This window comes from Lytechinus pictus, chromosome 5 (genome assembly GCF_037042905.1).
Source record: "Lytechinus pictus isolate F3 Inbred chromosome 5, Lp3.0, whole genome shotgun sequence".
Taxonomy (NCBI): Eukaryota; Metazoa; Echinodermata; class Echinoidea; order Temnopleuroida; family Toxopneustidae; genus Lytechinus; species Lytechinus pictus.
Genome location: NC_087249.1, coordinates 56,151,308 through 56,173,291, shown reverse-complemented (window position 1 = coordinate 56,173,291; position 21,984 = coordinate 56,151,308). Strand labels below are relative to the sequence as shown.

The 21,984-nt window shown below is 36.4% G+C and overlaps 1 protein-coding gene and 1 long non-coding RNA gene across 3 annotated transcripts; both read right to left on the bottom strand.

Moving 5' to 3' along the window:
* Positions 1-349: 349 nt before the first annotated feature.
* LOC135154083 (uncharacterized) lies at positions 350-19,257 on the bottom strand. 2 transcript variants are annotated; one of them, XM_064099282.1, is made up of 5 exons: positions 18,718-19,166; positions 4,733-4,845; positions 4,145-4,263; positions 3,656-3,760; positions 350-3,274 (listed from the first exon to the last, which is right to left on the bottom strand). In XM_064099282.1, exons 1-5 carry the CDS (start codon positions 18,729-18,731, stop codon positions 2,753-2,755), a joined length of 873 nt encoding a protein of 290 aa, XP_063955352.1. In that variant the 5' UTR covers positions 18,732-19,166; the 3' UTR covers positions 350-2,752. The 2 variants fall into 2 exon arrangements, with proteins under 2 accessions (XP_063955352.1, XP_063955353.1); XM_064099283.1 differs by having other exon boundaries at positions 879-3,274; positions 4,145-4,259; positions 18,718-19,257.
* Positions 8,836-15,146, bottom strand: LOC129268746 (uncharacterized). The gene is made up of 5 exons (XR_010293526.1): positions 15,002-15,146; positions 12,819-12,896; positions 12,332-12,544; positions 9,534-9,819; positions 8,836-8,936 (listed from the first exon to the last, which is right to left on the bottom strand). It is a non-coding gene; the product is annotated as an uncharacterized LOC129268746 (long non-coding RNA).
* Positions 19,258-21,984: the final 2,727 nt, after the last annotated feature.

Sequence of the window (21,984 nt, the reverse complement as noted above, 5' to 3'; positions counted from 1 at the left end):
CATCCGCATAATCCGTCAGAGTTTGCCAGCAGTTGGAAAATCATGTTGAAAGTTGTCCAAAATCCCCGTAAGATTAGGGGAGAGGACGACTAATTGCTCGAAGCTGCTAGTTCTGGCATCAGCGGTAACTCTGATACTGCTCTTTAACTCAGCGTAATCAAGATTATTTTCTAATAAGAAACTCCCCAAAATGGCCAATTCCTATTGGTCAATTTATCACTTAATCATGAGAGTGGGGTGATGTAACAATATCTTCTTTAGACGTGTGTCTCAAACTATTTTCTTGAATATAACTTTCACTTAAACAGATTCTTTGCTTAGAAAAATAACAGAAGGTAGACATTATTTTGCCTGCAGGTAAATTATTTTGTTTGAGTCGTGTTCACATATCAAATGAAATTAAAATTAAGGTTAATTAAGACAACCACATCTTATGGCAGTTTAGTCTTAAAATTACAAAATATACAAATGATAAATTGTCACTACACATAGAGTGTATATTAAATTTTATCATAACTTATTTCCTAGTTCTGAAATGAAAGTGATTTATTTGCTCTTTGTTCATTCACTGTTTGCTGGTAATCATCAAACATCATGTTTTAATCGGTTACATGACATTTACTCTGGCGACAATTTCTCCGCTGCAAATTCCACACATTAATGGAATAATCAACTTCAACCCTGGATCTATCACTATACTATATCCTAAACCTAACATAAAACCCAATTGCAACGCTAAACCTTACCGTATATGTTAGACGTAATAAAGCCCAGAGTAACTGTCGTGTTACCGTTTTGATCATGAGAAGCTAGGCAGTAATTGGGAGCGACGTTTCCCTTGATATATGTATTAACTTTTAGTGTGGAAAAATAAATTTGCTACGCAAGAAGCTTTCGGTGCCACGTTTCATGACTTTTATATTTGTAGTCCAGCACATCGTCTGACACTGAATTTGCATTGCCGGTATATGGTTGTGATGTTATGCATGAGTGACAATCCAAAAATCCAATGAAAGTGAATTTCAAGCTCATATTCACGAGTGTTTAGTTACTTGAAAGCATATCAGTAATCCATCCTTATTCGTTCTCTTTCATCTATGTATGTACTTATTTTATTTTGAGGCCCATGAAATTTTACCAATTGATTATGAATTTAATGTTAATGTGAATGGTACTTTTACATATTAAATCTGCTACTACTTATTGTATATATAGATTATTAGTGCTACCAGTTGTATCCCCTGTCATCCAGATACTCTTCACCAGTCAAATTTCCAGGATTTATGATGGCTCGACGTTACCAGGCATACAAGAATGTCAGGCGATCATGTGGGGAGCGCTTTATCAACATTTAAAAATAACTTTCTTTGATTTTGATTGGCTGAGGAGCACAGTTCCTATGGTAACTGTCGGATGAACCAGAACTTGTTGGATGAAACGTTCGACACCGGCCTAAATTCATGCAACGGGGAAGATTTGCATCAGGTAGATTGGTTTTGGGCCAGCCAAATGAGAAAGGGCAACTCGTTTAATTCCTTTCATTCTGTGTCATTACACAGCTGAAATTTACAACACATGTCACAATTTCTTTGTCGAACTCTTTTGTAAGGAGTAGCTTTTTTGCACAAGTGCGTATTGAGGAGTGAACAAGTCTCGTCAAGCTGCCAATAATGTTTATTCTCTTAATTTCTCTAATTTGAACACATGTTGCTGAAATCACAGTTGCGTCCACTTGTATATCTTGTGCACTTATTGAGGAATCATTTTGATGTGTTGGTGTTGCCTTATTCTGTATACTGTATTGTGTGAAATTGAGAATTGTCAATGAGATTGTCTTTTTCAGAAGCAAGTCTTGAAATATATAAACTTCCAAAATAACTATTTGACAGCTCACATCTCATATATGCTAGAGCATATTTTTGCCAGCTCTTTTTTTCTGCATCACCCAAAGTAAGATTTCATTTATTTCATGTCAGCAGTGACTTTTTTATACCCCCGCCAAATAAATTTTGATGGGTTTGTGTGTAAATGTAGGACCCATTTCTTAATTAATATTGTGGAAATTGTGTTGCCATGATAATTGTATAATGCCAATGAGTTAAAATATTTAAAGCTGAAACTGCTACCTATTTTTCCTTCAATTCATTGTGAGACTTGCCTAATACATTGATCTTGGGGTGAAGATGTGAAAATGCATCCATATCATATATAGGCCTGTAAGAAAAAAGAGAGTTACCATGGATGTGGTGTATTATGGCAAGTACAAAAAGAAAAAATAGCCTGAGGGTAACCCCCATTTTTGTCTCGCCTCCGTAGCAGAGCGAGATTATAGGCGCCGCTTTTCTGACGGCGGCGGCGGCTGTGACGTCAACATTGAAATCTTAACCTATAAAGGTGAAGTTTTTGAAATGACATAACTTAAAAAGTATATGGACGGTATGGACCTAGTTCATGAAACTTGGACATAGGGTAGTCAAGTATTAATGAACATCCTGGCCGAGTTTCAGGTCACATGACCAATGTCAAAGATCATTTATGCTTAATGAAGTTTATAGCCCATGTTGGGGGAATCGATATCGATATCTTAACCAAAGGTTAGTTTTTTAAATGTCATCATCAAAACTTAGAAGATTTTGATCAAATTTTCAGTATTTTGATCATGTTGATTGTCTGTTTGTCTCTATTTGTTCAAACCGTGTTATTTTCAGCGTGGAGTATCCCTTTAAGGGGCAGGATAAGAATTTTTTAGGCCTTACCACAAGCACGTTTGAACTTTCTCTTTTCCCAAATTATTCTTTCGAAGATACACCACCTCGTCAAAGTAACGATTGTCATTATTTGTTCTTTTCCACTCTCCTTTGAGATTCTTGTAGATTAAAATAGCCAGAATGGATGCATCAAACCGGTGCTTGGGCAACCGGGCACCAACCGGCGAGATACAGTGATATTCTAAAGCACATTTCAGCATCGGTTGGACGATAGCTTGTTGGATGTATGAACTGTTAACGTAGAGTTGACGATTTGCCGCAGCGTGTGGCGCCATGCCATCTGAATTATAGTACTCGGTTCTATTAACCCCAAGGTTATCGTAGAGTTGGGGATGGGTGTAGAAGTACTGATGTTTAATCTCTTCTTTTTTCTTGGGATCAAACGCGTTAAAGTGAGTCATGTATCCGTGGTGATTCAGAGAGATTGGTAGAAGTTTCCGCAAGGAGCCTTTGAGCCGGATGGATGAATCTCCCCAGAAAATGGCGCCAAACTCTCGAAGAGTTATCTTTAAAACAATGACGAAAGATATTAAAATGTTTACCAAATTAAAACATTTTAGAAATCTGGATTTGAATAATCATATTTTAGCAATTCATTTAAGCATTAAAAAAAATCTTATTTTAGCCTATGCGTATTTGGTACGATTTGGTTCTTAACTTATTAACATATATTTCCCTGCTGTTCTGTTCAATTTAATTTTGCCGGGGTACACCAAGGGTCAATTCTCGGACCCCATTATTCCGCAATGCTTCTCAAATTGCCGTAATGCATTGCTATAGATAAGCAGGGTGCAAAAATGCTCTCTCTTTTGTTGAGCAGTTCATCTTTCAATCATAATTCGTTCGTTTTTGTAATTTCATAGGACATTTTAGACATAGTTACTTACGTCAATGATAATTGGTTTCCATGCGTACGTATGTAGATTCCTGACATGTTTAGGATACGAGCTGAAAGGAAATGTTCGCACCTGAACATCACAAAGATTTTTGACCTGTAGATATAGTGTGGGATATAAGGAATTTTCATGAAATAGAGCTATAATAAGGTGAAGTTTATAGTGGTTTCACGGTACACCACCTATTATTTCGTAGGCGCATGTTGGTCATTCAAAGGACAACCCAAACTCGACCATTCGACAAGTGTGTTCTTGACATCTTTAGGAGAATGAGCAAAAATTCTTTGAAACCATGTGAATCGTATGTGAATTCGCAGCTGATGCGATTGATTACAAAAATTGTATCTTGCATCACCCCTATAAGTATTAACAGTAAGTAAGCAATTTTTTTTATACTTTACTGTAATTTGCTCGTTTGCGAACCCTGGTTATAATCAAACACAATTTTATTCAAATGATAGTGAGAAAAATTGCACTTGCCTGAAATTCACCACTAGCAGGAAATCGACTGGTATCGCACTTCCCCTGAGCTGGACAAGGAACATATTCCCTTCTACTGTAAACCGCTATTTTCTCAGCTTTCTCAACAAACTTTCTGTCTAAATAAATTTATATATATCAAAGGGTTAGTCCAGGCTGAAAAGTATGTCTTGATCAGATAGACATTTGATACCAGAAAGCTACAAAGATTTATCCTGAAATTTTCAGCCTAGGATAGCTTTTACCTCGGAAAAAAAAAGAAGAAAGAAAAAGAAACACGCAGGTATTTTATTTGATCTGGCTGACTTTTGAATACTGTACATTATTTCAAAAGTGGGGCGAAAGGTCCATAGATCATTTATCAACTTCTGGTTTTATTCGGTGGGTAAAAATTGACCAGTCATTATGGATAATTTGACGAAAACTATGAAGTTCAAAAATACCATATTGTAATTAAAAAAAAACATACAGCTTTTGTAAATTGTTTCGGAGGAGGTGATTGTGTTCTAGCCCCCATCTCCCCACACCTCTCCCCCTGAACCCCAGATATGCCAGGGGAATATGCCCGTCTCAGTTTTTTTTTCTTACGTCCAGGCTTGTGTTGATAACTTGGTATTGAGTTGAGATAGGTAATACTCATCGAGATACTGGCTACCGTGACGAGCCATGCAGAGACAAGACGACATCCATACGGCAAGAATCTGAATAATATTTAAAGAAAACGTGAACAATCCAACATTAGCTAAAATGCTCTTGCACTTCTGAATTCAATTGTTGTAGGCCGCTGAATCAATAAACTTGTAAAATAATCATAATTATGTCAAGCCTTTCAAAGAAAAAAAAAATCAATTCGCGCTTGCATTATTTGTTAAGTTAGAAACACTCTCCGTTCATGATTACACAAAGTCAGTGCTATAATGTTGCGTTATCAGGTCAGCATAATGCCTATTCTGCTCGCGCTTCGCGCTCGCTTTATTTGTTATTTGTTTATCAGTCGCGTTGCACCCCCTATTGGATAATGCTGGTAAATCCCGATATCTGGGTCGCTTCGCCCTCACTAAGACGTTAAGGTTTTTTTCTTCAAAATCTTACCCCTCACCCCCCACAAAACGATTGTTACTGGCCTGTTTGGGAAACAAGAATACTGATTGAAATACGAATAACCATGGCAACATATGCCTGTTTGGTCGTATAACCAGGGGCGTCGCTAGGGCTTTTCTAGTGGGGGGGGGGGGGGTTTGGAGGCCCAGATTACCGACAAATATCGGTACCGATTACCGACATCGGGCGACCATGCGTCATGATACACTGTTAGAAAAATTTCCGTTTTTTAACGGAAAAAGTCCGGCAGCAAAATTTCCGGACTTTTTTTTTTTTCCGTAAATTTACAGAAAGTGGTAATTTGTGGAAAAGTTCTGTAAAATTTACAAGATTCCGTAAAATACAATTCTTGAAAATACGGACTTTATTTACGGAAACTTTACAGAAAATTTACATAAATTAACATGATTCCGTATAAATAATTAACGGAAAAAAAAAATTTGTCCGGAAATTTTGCTGCCGGAATTTTTTTTTTTAATCCGTAATTTTACGGATTCCTTTTTCGTAAAATTACCGTACTTTTACAAAATTCCCATGTAAATTTACACATTTCCGTAAAAAAACAAGTTTACAGAATTCATGAATTTTTAACAGATATTTTTTAATCAGTAGATACCTTACAATAGGAACGCTGATTTGCTATTTAAACATGTACTCCCAAACACATGGTAGATTGTATGAATGCATTCACTTAAGGCCTGAACAAAAATTGTGTTGCCCTTTTCTGACCTGGACAAATCGGGCCAGCTTTTTTCAATAATTTTTTTCATACTAAGCTTACTATTTCTAGAATAAAACATGGCAAAAGCGATTGTGTCTCGCCCACTCATTCAGAAATATCGTGATTTGGGAGGGCACACAACATAATTGCATTGGAACTTCATTGTGAAATGACTGGGATGGAATAACACTTGTCATAAGAGCCTTGCACATAAACTTTAATGTTGACCTGAAAATTCAATTCAATTCAAAATGGTTTATTAAAAATCCTTTCTTTGCGCCAAAAGCCGAATTGCGAAAGTTTACATTTCAAACAAAATCATCAATAACAAGGTAAAAAAACTTATAGTACTACGAACAAATTTCAATATAGACATATATGTAACAAAGTACAGTATATCATGAATAAATTTAAATCGATACTCACTGATCAATAAAAAAAAAATATATATTCAAAATACATGTAAATATGAGTGGATAGAGGAAATGAATTGGAAAGCAGAAAGGAATAGAAATAGTGGAAGAGAGAAGAGAGGCAGAGAGAGAGAAGAGAAGAAATTAAAGAAGGGAAGGTATACAGAGAGAAAAAGGCGAAGAAGCAATTAGGTCACATTTTTTCATACATGCTGCAATAATACATATTTTGGCAATTTTTGTGACTTCAATTCAAATATTAAGTTTACGACTAGATATCAGTGAATAATTGCTCATATGAAAGAAAAATATTTTGATTAACAAAGTAAAATGAAATGAAACTTGAGTTCGCCAACATAAAGAGAACTCAACATTAGAATTATTATGTAATCTGCATTTTACAAAAAACAACAATCTTTTAAAGGGGAATCCAGCCTTGGCCATAACATGTTGTGTTGGGAAGGAGAAAAATAAATTAAACAGAATGGTGAAAGTTTGAAAGAAATCGGACAAGCAATAAGAAAGTTATAGCTGCTTTAAAATTGAGATCACTAATACTATGTAGATTGCAAATTGGCAACTGGGTAAGTAAATTATGACAAGGGGCAAGGACAACTTTCCCATAGGCCATGTACTTTATTATCAGGGATTTGTGGTTTTCTCCTAAGTACCCATTCCCCTGGGGCAGTAATCTGAATATATCCCAGGTATCATATTGTTCTATGTCCTCATGAAAGAAAAATATAATTTGAAATAAAACTTTTGGGAAAAATGACATTTTAGCCATAATATGTATTGGAGTACATGGAAGAGTAGTCCTTGCCTTACATCACTATGACATCCCATATGCGGCCAATTTGAAGTCTCCATGGGTATAGTGATTACCAATATTTACAACTTTTAAAAATTCATAATATTCTTGTTGTGTGTCCAATATTGTTCAAACTTTCACCAATCAACTTGTCTGATTTTTCTTTCCCTTATAAAAACAAGTTTTTATTTGGGTTGGATTCCCCTTTAATGATATCACATTTTAAGAGTCCAATGAATGATGAGTTCTTTAATTCTCAGCCATTCTTAGTTTGATATTATTATACATGTAACGATGGGGGAAGATATATACAAAAAAACTACTCCTTGTAATCAATTCTTTTAGAGTTAAGGTGCCGAATCAACGAGGGCAAGGGGCTATTTCTATATCGTGAAGTTCGACATCGCATCTCCACTATTCCGGCCAAGCTTCTAGTCTGATATTGACAAGTCCTATTTTGAGGTAGAAGGTGATACAGTTTAGACGTGGGGATTTGCATAGACTTCGCAAATGCAAGACAGAGTTTGATCCGTCTATCTTCAAGAGACATCAGTTTTGACTGGAGTAAAGCATGCTCATATGAATAATATGCTGCTCCAAAAATGATTCTAAGGGCACGTTTCTGAATACGTTCGATGACTTGTACTTGTTGTTTTGTTAGTGCTCCTGACCATACAGGTACAGCATATTCAACAACTGGTCTCACGAAACTAGTATATACAACTATAAGGTCCTGAAATTACAGACTATGATATTTCAAAGTGCGAAGAACATATAAACGACTATTTGCGCGCTTGACCATATATTCAACATGTGTAGACCATTTCAAATCCGACTGGATATAGACACCAAGTAATTACAAAGTATTGCTACGATACAGAGACACATCATGGAGTGAGAGCACCGTCGGGTTTGGTACATTTCTACAAAAACTTATGTCCATTGTGGAACACTTTGACCTTACCATGTGACCTCCAACTGCAGCATAACATGCAGGTCGCCTAAGTACATCTACCATTCAAGTTTGGTTGAAAAGTGACTTACGGTTGCGGAGTTAGGTGTGCTGCCAGGCCATCTGGCAACGATGGTTGTTATTTTCTGATGATTTTTTGATTCTAGGACATCTACCCCCTGGACATCCACCCCCCGGACATCTACCACCCGGACATCCACCCCCGGACATCCACCCCCTTAGGACATCTACCCCCTAGGACATCTACCCCCTAGGACAAGTACCCCCTAGGACATCTACCCCCCGGACATCTACCCCCCGGACATCTACCCCCCGGACATTTACCCCCCGGACATTTACCCCCCGGATATCTACCTCCCGGACATCTACCCCCCCCAGACAGGCTACCCCCGGGCATCTACTCACGGATATTTTGGATACGGGGGGTAAATGTCCGGGGGGTAGATGTCCGGGGGGGGGTAGATGTCCGGGGGGGTAGATGTCCGGGGGGTAGATGTCCGGGGGGTAGATGTCCGGGGGGTAGATGTCCGGGGGTAGATGTCCGGGGGGGGGGGTAATTGTCCGGGGGGTAGATGTCCGGGGGGTAGATGTCCGGGGGGTAAATGTCCGGGGGGTAGATATCCTAGGGGGTACTTGTCCTAGGGGGTAGATGTCCTAAGGGGGTGGATGTCCGGGGGGTGGATGTCCGGGTGGTGGATGTCCGGGTGGTGGATGTCCGGGGGGTGGATGTCCAGGGGGTAGATGTCCGGATACGTTTTCTGATCACAAACAACCTAGCAGAAGACAAAAGAGCAATATCAAATCTTACATTCATAACTGTCTCTATATCGTTCTGGGCACTTAATTTTCAATTTTCTTTGGGATATCCAATGGGAGCACACAACAATTGAGTTTTGCAAGTTTATCACATATTTGGAATGCAATTTTAACATGCATGCACATTAAAATTATTGGTGTGCTTTCCTTGTTAGGTTGATTTATCCAACAATCACCCATCCACTGCTTCCATTGCTCAGTACTTGCAAAAAAATAAATAAATAAAAATGCATATTAAAAAAATATGCTACAGAATTAACTACTCATTTTAAAAATTGCCCAATCAAATACGAATCGAATAATTACTATAAATGAAACTAAAGTGATAGGAAATCCTAGGACAGAAAATTAATGTAACATTCTTTTTTTTGCCAAACTTTATACAAAATAGTACATTGTTCTAGTTATAGTAATTTAAGTGGCTTTCACATTTGCTTGTATTAGCAATTGCAATCATTTGATCACAATATATGTCGCACACAATCACAAAGGTTGCAAGCAGTCTCAGCAGTCTCTTGTGAAAAGGGCCTAAGAAAGGGTATAATTAATCTAACCTGTACACTGATCGAGTATCTATTCTTCCTGTTGAGGAAGTATATTGCCTGATCCCCACCAGGGCTCCTGATGTAGACATGTGTCCCATCAATTGCACCTATCACTCCTGGAAATCTGCAGTACTGGTAGAACTGTCGCTGAGTTGCTTCAACTTCATCTCTTGTCGAAGGAACTTCATGTATTGCCTCTTCCTTCTTGCTATAGCTTCCGACACATATTTGATGATTCGACACATTGATGACTGTGATATTGCTGCCTCATCACCATGCATCTTTTGAAATGATCCTGTAAAATCAAACAAACCATATGGTTGATAGGTCATTCTTTCGAGGTAATTATAAAACATTTCATTGAAGCACATACAGATGATACTTCTGATGACAAAAAAAATTAAGCACATATTTCATCAAAAATTAATATCAGACAATTTTCTGCAATTCATTTTAACAAGTGGAAGGCCTCTTGCAGTGTGGCCATCATTACACGATTCGATATAGCAGCAGTACTGACTTAAAAAGCAGCTATTGAATAATGTTTATTTTCTGCCCCTTGCTTTTATGACTTTTTACCTTGATGTTTTTGCACATCTATTGATAAAAGTTCGAAAAAATTGGTACGGTACCCCCAAAGTGTACCAATATATAACATGGCGCGCAACATTATTATTATTATTATTATTATTACTTATTATTTGTACTGCGCTTTTCCCATTAGGCCCAAAGCGCTTACAATAAATTAATTAAATGTAATATTTTAAAAACTACAAAGTACGAAAGAGATGAGTTTTTTATGACTTTTTGAAAATTGCTAATGTTGGAGACTGTCTAATTATTAGTGGCAGGTCGTTCCAGGATTTTGAAGCCGACACCGTAAAAGTTCTGTCACCAGCTAATGTACGAGTTAATGAATATGTGAGGCGAAGGTGATCACTGGCCGACCTAAGTGCTCTAGTTGGTGTATACAGATTCAAGCAGTTACTTAAATACTGTGGAGCCTGTTTATTCAGTGTTTTGTAGACAATCAAGAGTAATTTGAAAGTAATTCTCTGTTTAAAAGGAAGCCAGTGAACAGAATTAAAGAGTGGTTGGGAAGGATGATCTCGGGAAACCTGTAAAATTAATCGTGCTGCCCAATTTTGTAGTCGTTGAATACGAATTAATTGATTAGAGGGAATTGTAGAAAGGAGCCCATTGCAATAATCGATACGAGACAGAACCAATGAACGAACAGCATTGTGACAGGCAGACTGGTCAATGAACCTTCTGATTCTAGAAATGTTCCTTAAATAAAAAGTGACTGTGCTACAGATATGAGAGATATGGTACGACATTGACATACATGGTATTTCCCATACATATTACACAAAGTAGATGTCTATGTGTGATAATTCACATGAACATAAGTCAAATAAAAAACATTTCTAAATATTCATTTGGAACTTATGATAATCATGTGGAAACCAACTCGCAGATCTAATGAGCTGTGACCTTTGACCTGCGGACTCCGAATTTGAACTGAGCCTGTATTTTGGTGTCCTATACCTACACACCAATTTTTTTTTTTAATCCATTAAATATTTTTTTTACTTATTGCGTGGAAACCAAGGGGGGGGGGGACGGACAGGGGCAATGCATGACCATCCAGGTGCCATTTTGTAAATTTCAAGTCCATTTGCATACTATTCCCATCCTTACTCTCTTATCCTGCATGCTACACACTTCTAACAAATTGCTGTAGATTTTTTAAGAGTTGCTCTTCATATTGAAGTATGACTTGCCCTTCAAAATGCCGTCTTCTTGCCCTAAATTCAAATCCGAAATAGTCTACATTTGAAAAAAAATCATATTTATTGAAATAGAAAGTAGGAAAATCGTAAAAATGGCCGTAACTTCCTTGTTTTTATTCATTTTGGTCTGATATTTTTCAGGGTTTGCTAATGGTAACATGCTTCCTTATTCATCTTTTTTTTACGCATAGTAAAATAGCAATAGTAAAATGGCCATCACTTACTTGTTTTCATAAATTTCAGTTTCATTTTTACAGGGTCGACTTATGATAGTCCAAAATTCAACTGTTTTTTTTTTCATTCTACACATCAGTGACCATTACCTTTAAGAAATAGCGCTCTCTATTAAAAAGTTGGAAAACAGTAAAATCACTTCCTTGTTTCCATTTATCTTGGTATCACTTTTTTAGGGTTTGCTAATGGTATCATCCCTCATATGGCAAATGTTTTATTTTACGCATCAGTGACCATTGCCTATAAAAATAGTGCCCTCTTAATATTTTGAAAATGTATATCCTCAGGAGTTTTCTCTTTATCTCCTTCTGTTTCTTGCCCTCCATAAAATCACAGGCGTCAATGCATGCACATTGTTCTGATACGATTGCAGTTCTAGTTTTTTGTGTGTATGTTCATCTCGACTTGTTATCTATGTGCCAAATTTCATAGCTTTTCATCGCAACACAGCCAAGATTCGGGGGGGGGGCAGGGGTGATCTGCCAATTTAGGGTTATGACGAATTTATAACTATAACATGACATAACAGTTCTAACAGCAGAAACATCAGAGCTTCACTCCTGCTGTGGTAGTTTTGGAATTTTTAAGTATGCAATTCATAGGTACTCGACTGTTTGCTTAAATGATACTCTTACTTATGTGCTCCCTCTCTGATTTCTAGATATTGTCATCATCATCAACTTTGTCAGGAGACCTAAAATTAATAGAAACAACCTCAGTCAAATAGATTTAACAGAGCCCAAAAACACTCAATAATCGTTTAATTCAATTACCCACCGCATAAAAACGGAGAGCCGTCAACACCTTCAAATAAACGGGAAGTGGATCATTCCTCTGTGTGTCCCTCTTCAATTCTGCTTCCAGCATGTTGATGATGTAAATGACGGTTTCTTTTGACAGTCGATACCGATCTCGAAATGGCCCATCCTCGTACGATTCCAATGGATTTCTAGCATCCCGTAGCCCACGACGTGGTCTTGGCAAAGGTAGCTGTACATGTATGCAGAAGAGTTGAATATTATTTTTAATTCTTTTATTTTGTGATCTTTATAAACGTTCCAAACAGTGAACATGTGCATGAAGATTTGATTACACATCTACCAACATAATTACTGCAATCTTAATTGTCTTCAAAAGAATGTCCGTAAACAAAAACTACATTCAAAATGTTATTTCAAGTTTTCATTTTTGTTATCTCATCAAATCATTTCAATAATACTTTTAAACAAATTAAAACAATGTAAACCAAATTTATCAATCATACCTCTCTTAGCAATTCAAGGTTGTGAAGGTGATGGAGATAATCCATGGGTGTAGGTAGATGACAACCGACAACGTAATTCTGTGAAACAATTGTCAAATAACACAAACATTATTTTTTAATAAATAGGCAAATAATTGGAAACATATACATATAAAAATAATTCATTGGTTTATCACTTTATACAGATCTCATAGTGATTGTTAAATAAAACAAAAACATTGTAATAATTTGTGCAAGATGCCTTTACAAATAATTTTTTTTTTTGGGGGGTGCTATATTTTCTCCATTATTTGCAAGTGATATGAAAAAGATTTTAGAACAAAATTTAAGTAATCAACTCTTTAATATTTCAGCCTCTAAAAATTGGCCTGTGCGGAAAGCATAAGAAAAAGGTATATTTTGAAATGCAATTTAGGCAAATTGAAAAAAAGCATTTCTTTCTCCTCTTTAAATGCACCAAATAGAACAAAATTATATGGGGTCTTCGGAAATTTTATTTGATCTATGAGAAGCAAATTCCCATAGAAGAAAGAATAATTACAGCTGAGAACAAATTTCGCTTTCTACTATATGGTCAACATATAGTCAATAGACCAGCATGTTTCCACTTATATTACACTTTCATTTAACGCATGTTTCCATTTTCATTATACAGTGGACATTGTATAATAATTTAATGAAACACAAGTGAAGACTCTCTTTAATTGATATGTAATGGGAAAAACTTCAACCCGGGCTTCAACCCTTCACAATAGTGACTACTTCACAATCATACGCACACTGTCACTAAACCCATGCCCACACGTCCAGAGAACACATGTACAGCACGCTTCGCATTACCTAAAGCGATGTTCGTGCAGGCTCCACTCCACTTCACTACCGCTACACTGTACGCTCCAACAAGGTCTTCAACATCGCTTGAGCCGAGGTAGCTTCGCATCACACATACACACACGGAACACACAGGCACCACAGTCTTAACTGAATAATCAGTGAGCGGCTGAGAATGGAAACCGTCGGTCGCTAGCCAGCACTAAGTCATTACTAGATCTACCTCGAGCGAAGTTCGTGCAGGCTCCACTCCACGTCTTCACTACCGCTAGTGACAAAGGTGGGATGGAAATGTTATTGTAAAAATTATAGAAAAAAAAATAAAACGAGGAAGAAAAACATTTTCCCCAACTCGTAGAATATTTTTGGTATTTTCTGAACCATCCAATAATATAATTTATTTATGCTGTTTGACCTGTGAGCGATCGCATGCGATGTTTTGAAATCGGCCGTGAATAGTGAAGTGAGGAAATATAGATACTGGCCCAAAATCAACAAGTTAGAGGATAACCAAAGGATGGACACGGAGTGAAATACGGGTGAAGAATAAGAAATTAAGCCATTTTTCTTTCTCGTTATATATTTTTAAATGATTTTTACAATAAATAACATTTCCATTGGCCACCCCACCTTTGTCACTCGGAATATCCGATCGAGCTCACCGTCCCGAAGTTCGGGTAGGTGGAGTGTAGTGTAGGGGTAGTGAAGTGGAGCCTGCATGAACTTCGCCCGAGGACGGTATACACTACACTACAGTTGACATTGTCATTGATTTGATTTATTTAGATCTAGGCCTAATCAGTCTATCTACCCCTTTCTTTAAATAAGTTTAATCTTTAATTGCACAAATTACATATTTTGAGGTTTATATTTTCATCTTGACATTTACAAATGAAGATACAATTACAAATGAATATATAAATGGCATCATAATATAAATATCTTTGTGAAGTTGTGAAGCTCATAAAACAAGCTTGGCCCACGGCTTCGCCCCTTCATTTCATTCAACCATACCTCAGGCGATGTTCGTGCAGGCTCCACTCCACTTCACTACCGCTACACTACGCTAGTGTAGCGGTAGTGAAGTGGAGACTGGAGTGGAGCCTGCACGAACATCGCCTGAGGTAGTTCAACCACAGCGTCAAAATATCCAACACTCAAATGCACCGATGGGACTGTAGCAGCGCGCATGCGACGATACATTGCATCGTCTGGACTTGTCAATGCCAAAACCTTGTTCGTAATCATGAAAACCAACACTATTAATTTCATGTAACTGCATAAAACGTATCAATATATTCCAGAGAAGTACAGCAGGAATTTCTTTTACGAATTCAAAGCAAAATACTTACGAATTTCTGATCAAGAAGATCACTTAAGTTGACACATCCAAGACCGCAAGGAAAATTCTCTTTGCAAATTCGCGGTTTTTTCACAAACTTCTCAAGTGCGCATGCTCGAAAAAGGCAGAAAATTTATCATTAACTTGATTTTTCTGTAAATTTTACAAATTTTCCGTAGAAATTGCATTTTACACATATTACGAATTAATCTGTGGCTTGTCCGTAAACTTACAGCTACACATACTTTATAGTAAATAAACAAAGATTTACCGTAAACATATCTCCTTTCAATAATGATCTTCACTACAATTACGGACAATATCAGTAAATTTATCATAAACCTGATTTTTCTGTAAATTCTACAAAGTTTCCGTAGAAATTGCCATTTCTGTTAAATCATGTCCGTAAATTTACAGCTACTTTCTAGTAAATTTACAAAGATTTGTACCGTAAACCACTAAACGTCTCATTTCTGAGATTAATTTTTAATATATGTAAAACGTGGAATTTCTACGGAAAATTTGTAAACTTTACAGAAAAATCAGGTTATATGATAAATTTTCTGACGTTGTCCGTACACTTACATCTACTTTACAGTAAATTTACAAGATGTACCGTAAACGTCTCCTTTCAATAATGATCTTCGTCTGTACAATTACGGATCAAAACGTTTGTAAAATTGATCATTTACCTGATTTTTATGTAATTTTTACAAATTTTCCGTAGTTTGTATAGTACAAATTAATCTGTTATCTTGTCCGTAAACTTACAGCTACTTTTTAGTAAATTTACAAAGATTTGTACCGTAAACCACTAAACGTCTCCTTTCAAGAATGATCTTCACTACAATTACGGACAACGTCAGAAAATGTATCATTAACCTGATTTTTCTGTAAATTTTACAAAATTTTCCGTAGAAAATGCACTTTACACGTGTTACAAATTAATCTGTTAAATCTTATCCGTAAACTTACATCTACTTACAGTAAATTTACAAGATGTATCGTAAACGTCTCCTTTCAATAATGATCTTCTGTACAATTACAGAAAACGTCCGTAAAATTGATCATTTACCTAATTATTATGTAATTTTTACGGGTTTTCTGTAGAAATCCGTAAATTTACAATTTTATTCCGTATTTTATCGTTTACGGACGATTTCTGTTAAATTTTGTCCGTAAAATTACGGCAATTTCTAACAGTGTAGAGTTACTCATTCTCTTTCGTCATACCCAGGGGCAATATCAGCTTTCCTCAGTGGGGGGGGGGGGGGGGTGGGGCGAAAAATATTTTCATCCAATTCCCTTCATGGTCGCCCAAATCTGATATTTTTTCATTTTGTTCCTTTTTTAAAAATTTTATTCTTTGAAACAAGATAATGTATTTCATGTGGCCTGAATATAAATTACCATGCGAGCGCGAAGCTTTTGGATATTTTATATATTTAGACCCTAAAATTAAATTTTTTGAGCAGCCTTTGTAATTATGAACTAGATGCGTATCTAACTAAACGTTCAATTTATGCAAGAGCGAGCTGAAACTTTAAATTAACTGTTCTGAAAACGAGATGTTGATGACTATATGCAGTGACTCGTGAATAGAATACATCAAGTAGTGCGAGCGCCAATCGCGAGCCGAAAAAAACAAGAGCCGAAAACTGGACTGGTTATTGGACGTTTTTAATAAAAGAACACATTTAACAAGCGCATAGCACGAGCTATTTTTTTCATCAGATTTAGAACTTAAAAACAGGACATTCAAAAAGCTATGTAACCATGAAGAGGATGGGCATAGAACTAAGCAACTGTTGCAAGCGCGGAGCGCGATCTGATTTTTTTTATTTTACTACCTGAAAATTGGACATTCTAAAAGTTTTTGCAATCATGAACACGATTGGTGTCTAATAAAACAGGTAATAAGAGCGCGAATTTTTGAGATTTTGACCTTAAACCGGGACATTCTAATCACTGTCGGGAGATCGAGATGGGCAAGTTGACAAATTTTGACATTTAAGAAAAAATTGTACACGTTTTTATCGATAGAACAAACTCAGATTCGGCATCTATTAGTAAACAAGCTGTTTGTTTTAATAAATATAATGCGAGCGCAAAGCGCGAACTGAAAACCTTTTTATATGTAGACCTATTAAAGGGATGGTCCGGGCTGAAAATATTTATATCTTAATACAAAGAGTAGAATTCACTGAACAAAATGCCGAAAATTCATCAAAATCGGATAACAAATAATAAAGCTATTGAAGTTTAAAGTTTAGCAATATTTTGTGAAAACAGTTGTCATGAATTTTCATTAGGTTGGTTGATGATGTCACATCCCCACTATCCGTTTTCTTATGTTATTACATAAAATCTTTTTTTTTTTCATTGTTTCATACTTGTGTGAATAATATGTCTCCCTTATATTGAAGTAAGTTGCAGCAATAAATATCTAATGCACTAAATCAGTTGTCAATCCAATTTTTCTAGTTCTTGGAGGAAAAAAATTGAATAAACCTAATTTCATATAATAAAATACAAAAGAAAAAGTGGGGATGTGACATCATCAGCCCACCTAATGAATATTCATGACCACTGTTTTCACAAAATATTGCTAAACTTTAAAATTCAATAACTTTGTTTTTTGATATCCGTTTTTGATGAAATTCTCGGCATTTTGCTAAATAACTTCTACTTTATTTATTAAGCTATAAATACTTTCAGCCCAGACCATCCCTTTAAACCGGGACATTCTAATCACTGTCGGTACAGGGAGCTCCCCTAGTTCGCATTGCGAAAACAAAATCACAATTTAACGATAACTGTATGCAAGTTGAATTCTATCGACATAGAGAATGAACTAAAAGACAGAGCAAGAATAATTTTTGGAGCAGTTACAACAGCCCTGAGAGACCCGAAAGTTTGTCACTTTCCGACAGACGTCATGACGCGTCAGTCCAACAGCCATGCGCTTGCGTCATAGACAATTTTTAATTTTTCTAACACCTCAGACTCCGCATCTTTAAATCTAATCAAAACCTCATCTAACGCGTCCCCTTCTCTCTGATTTTCTCCTTCCTTTTTTCCCCCTTTAATTTACAGTTTGTTTTCATCTTTTTTCTTTCTTTCTTTCTTTCTCTCTCTCTTTCTTTCTTTCTTTATTTCTCTCTCTCTCTATCTCTCTCTCTTAATTTTTCTTTCTTTCTTTCTTTCTTCCTTCCTTCCTTTTTTTCTTTCTTTCTTTCTTTCTTTCTCTTATTTATTTTTTCTCTATTCCCGACGGCAGCGCAGATTTACCTACGATATCCAGAGTCTAGGGGGGAGTGTCCCATCCCCACCCCTTAGCGACGGCCCTGCGCATAACCTTTTCAAATCATCATGCTTAGACATTTTTTTTCTTTAAAGTCATATTATTACATTATGCCTCATATTTACCCAGTATTTTGGGGCAAATGTTTTTTTCCGAGAGTAACTTCGATCTCGAGATCTCGGAATCCATTTAAAACTTTAATCGAGATCGATCCATGGCCATGAAACTGCACGCACATGCACGCCCAATGCCCATTTAAATCTCCGTAAGAAATGAATATAAACATCGTTTTCTTTTTTGACACCTTAATTTAGCTACTTAAACAACTATTAATAATATTAAACACAAGTATTCAATTGTACTGTCAAAAATACAACATAAAATGTGTATACTTTAATGAAATATAGCCTACATGTACTTACGACTTTGAGATCATCCCTTTCGATGTCCTGGCCTCTGGCAAGAAGCTTACTTTAGATCTTCCACGAAGCACAGTTTAGTGCGTTGAAGTATATTAATATTTACAAAGTTAAAGCAGTGATTTTGTTTTTCACGTGAATACACTGATGTTCATTTTCGATTCAGGGGCACCTGTAATAAAATTCCAATTTGGACTCCAATCCCTATTCCAGTTCAAATTTGGTCATCGATGCCAATGGCTCATTCACAATGCGTCATGATGTGTCCTTTCGTGGCCTATAATTATCTTCGAGTTTTTAATTACCAATTAGCCTTGCAGCTCAGCACAGACTTTACGAAGGTATTCTTGAAGAAGGTTTAAATCAACAAACACGGGCTAGGGTGCTTTGTACAGAGGCACATTAAACGGATAAGTACAGCCGCTACCGTTTGTTACAAAGAGCGGAAGGTGCATTGGATAGATTAATTGATCTTATATCTCAAGTTAAGCTGAAAATACAACATAATGCAGGAAGGGTCCAATAGCTGACTCATTTAAATGTAAAAGATGACGGTTCCAACTCTGGTGTTTGCGTGAACGTGTGTTCCGGTCTTATGTTCCATTTTAGCGTATCTTGCCAAAACAGTTGAAGTTATTGATATACTGTATATGTATTTTTTTTGGGGGGTGGTTGTTTGTTTTTTCCTGATGGTAAAGTTGTACGATTACCTGAAAATATTGTAATTGTTTTATTCTATAGTTTTCTGTTTGTATTCTGTTTTTTTTTTTGGTTGACCTAATAACGCATAGTTAGCAAAGGAATTGTTATTTGTGATCACGTAGGTGTATGAATTTTAATTGGTTTTACGGAAATCATCGTCAACAAACATGTTAAAATTAAGGCATCCGTATTGTGACAATTTTGTACATGCCGTATAAAATATTATGTAAGGTCCATGATCGGTTGATACTTTATGTACCCAACCAAATATCAGGCGTCAATCGTGAGATGAACTACATTTGGCTGGTAAAAGATTATACCACTTTAGGTCCCTTGTAAAAAACAACGTTTCTGTATTCTTAAAATTCATGCATGCTTGGTTACCATTAGGTGTTATTGATTATTTTTAGCAGTGACGTAATATTGAATCCAAAAAGTAAAAAGCATTTTATATGGAAAATTTGAAAGCGAGCGAAAATAAAAAATCAAATCATTCCATAGATTCATTATTGATTTTATCCCAGTCATGTTTTATACTCTCCCAACGCTTGTCCATCCAACTCTATCTCCTCTTCTCTCCTCTGTCTCTGCATCTTCCTTCTGATCCTCTTCCTCCTATCTTCTTCTTCTTCTTCTCCTTCTTCTTCTCCTCCTTCTTCTTCTCCTTCTTCTTCTTCTTCTTCAATCGTACGATTGCCATTAAAGTTAAATATTCAGTTCGCTTTTATTCTAATAATGATGGTAGCAACCGTAAGCATGCATAGTCACAGATTTAAACATAAGTATTTGTACGATGATTTTGAATTTCATTCAGTAACTCGTTCCATGTAACAGTATTCGCATCAAATCTACGTTTTGTAATCGGGTCGCAAAACAAATCTTATATGTCCTTTCTTCTATTCTTTCTATTTATTTTATCTCTTCCTATTCTCCTCTTCTTGTTGTTATTGTCGTCACGTTTTTGCTGTTGTTCTTCTCCTTATTTATTTCCATTCGTTATCAGTTTCTTCCGTCTCCTTCTACTCCTCGTCCCCTCTCTTCTTCTGTTCCTCCTCTTCCTTCTCCTTCTTTTCTTCTTCTTCTTCGTTATATTCTTGTATATATCTTATTTATTGGTAATAGTAAATTCTGATTTTTTTTCTTCATTTTTAATATGTAAATAGTATAATTTTAACATTTTATTATCTTAATTCTGTATATTGAGGACCCCACTGGAAATAAGCTTTCGTGCTTTCGTGGGTCATCCTGTGCAAGCCTGTTGTTTTAATGCTACTGTATATATGTTATGGTGACTTGCCAAATAAAATCAATCAATCAATCAATCAATCAATCAAGGCTGTGAGTTTTTATTTTCCAAATACAAAATACGCGTTTCTGATATTGGCAAGCTCTTCCTTAGCAGCTACCATGGTAACCTTGATTTTGATTGGCTGCTGAGCTCTGATGCCATGGTATTTGCCATAATGGCAAAGTTACAACAGTTGTAACTCTTTATGAAACGGGTCCCAAAAGATTCATTCCTAATATGTTAACCCGTTCTCATCTGAGGGAGCGAAGGGGGGGGGGGGGGCATGGACAAACTGCCCCCTCAACGGAATTTTGATGACTTTTTTTGGCTTGTCGGAAAATTTTGGAACGATTGGCTATGGAATTGGAAGTGACCTTTTATCCCTCTTTTGGTTGTTTTTAATTAGTTGTCATAAAGTGTCGCCCATCCCGACGAGATTTTCCAGGTACGCGACTGCATTTACTAACTTGTAAAGGTTGGGGCCAAACAATGACTAGTATAGGGTGTAAGAAACGTGCATGCCAGGGGCGGATCCAGCCTTCGCCAATAGGGGGGGGGGGCGGAATTTTTTTTAGCCATATTTTTTCCTGATCGGCCGCTTGAAGATGATTTTTGGTTTCTTTGACATGTTTGAAGGGGTAGTTCTAATAGTCACTTTTTAGCTTTATTCTTATTAATCAACATGAATATGTAATATCATAATCCTTATTTATATAATGCGAGCGCGAGCTAAATTTTTTGGAAATCTTATGAATTTTTTCTTAAAATTTGAACATTCTGGGCAATGGTCGTTTTCCTGAAAAAGATGTGTATGCAACTAAATAATTACTACGAACGCGAAGCGCGAGCAGAAATGAACTGATGGAAAAGGTACCTGTTAAAGACTGCATGCAGTTAGCCATGAAGACGTTACATATTTTAAAATCAAATAATGCGAGCGCAAAGCGCGAGCTGAATTTTTTTACATTTTTACCCAAAGAAAGGAAATTCTAAGCACTTTTTGTAACTTATCGAGATTTAGACCTAAAAACGGGACACTATCTATTCATGTTTTTGTAAATCATGAAAAGAATGAGTGATAGGGGATCTTTCTACATTTATAATGCGAGCACAAAGCGCGAGCAGAAATTTGTTGATATTGTGATCTGAAACTGGATAATGATTTAAATAGAGAATAAGTCGAGTATCGAATAAACATGCGCGCGCGGCATGTTTCATATTTAGACCTAGAATATAGGCATTCTAAATACATCTTTATCGTGCGAGCACGAAGCGCGAGC

What these genes read in the sequence shown, in the direction of transcription:
- LOC135154083 (XM_064099282.1), bottom strand. An exon ending in TTATCAACACAAGCCTGGAC is followed by an intron (nt 4,264 to 4,732) that starts GTAAGAAAAAAA and finishes AAATTTATTTAG; the next exon opens with ACAGAAAGTTTGTTGAGAAA. An exon ending in GGAAACCAATTATCATTGAC is followed by an intron (nt 3,275 to 3,655) that starts GTAAGTAACTAT and finishes ATTGTTTTAAAG; the next exon opens with ATAACTCTTCGAGAGTTTGG.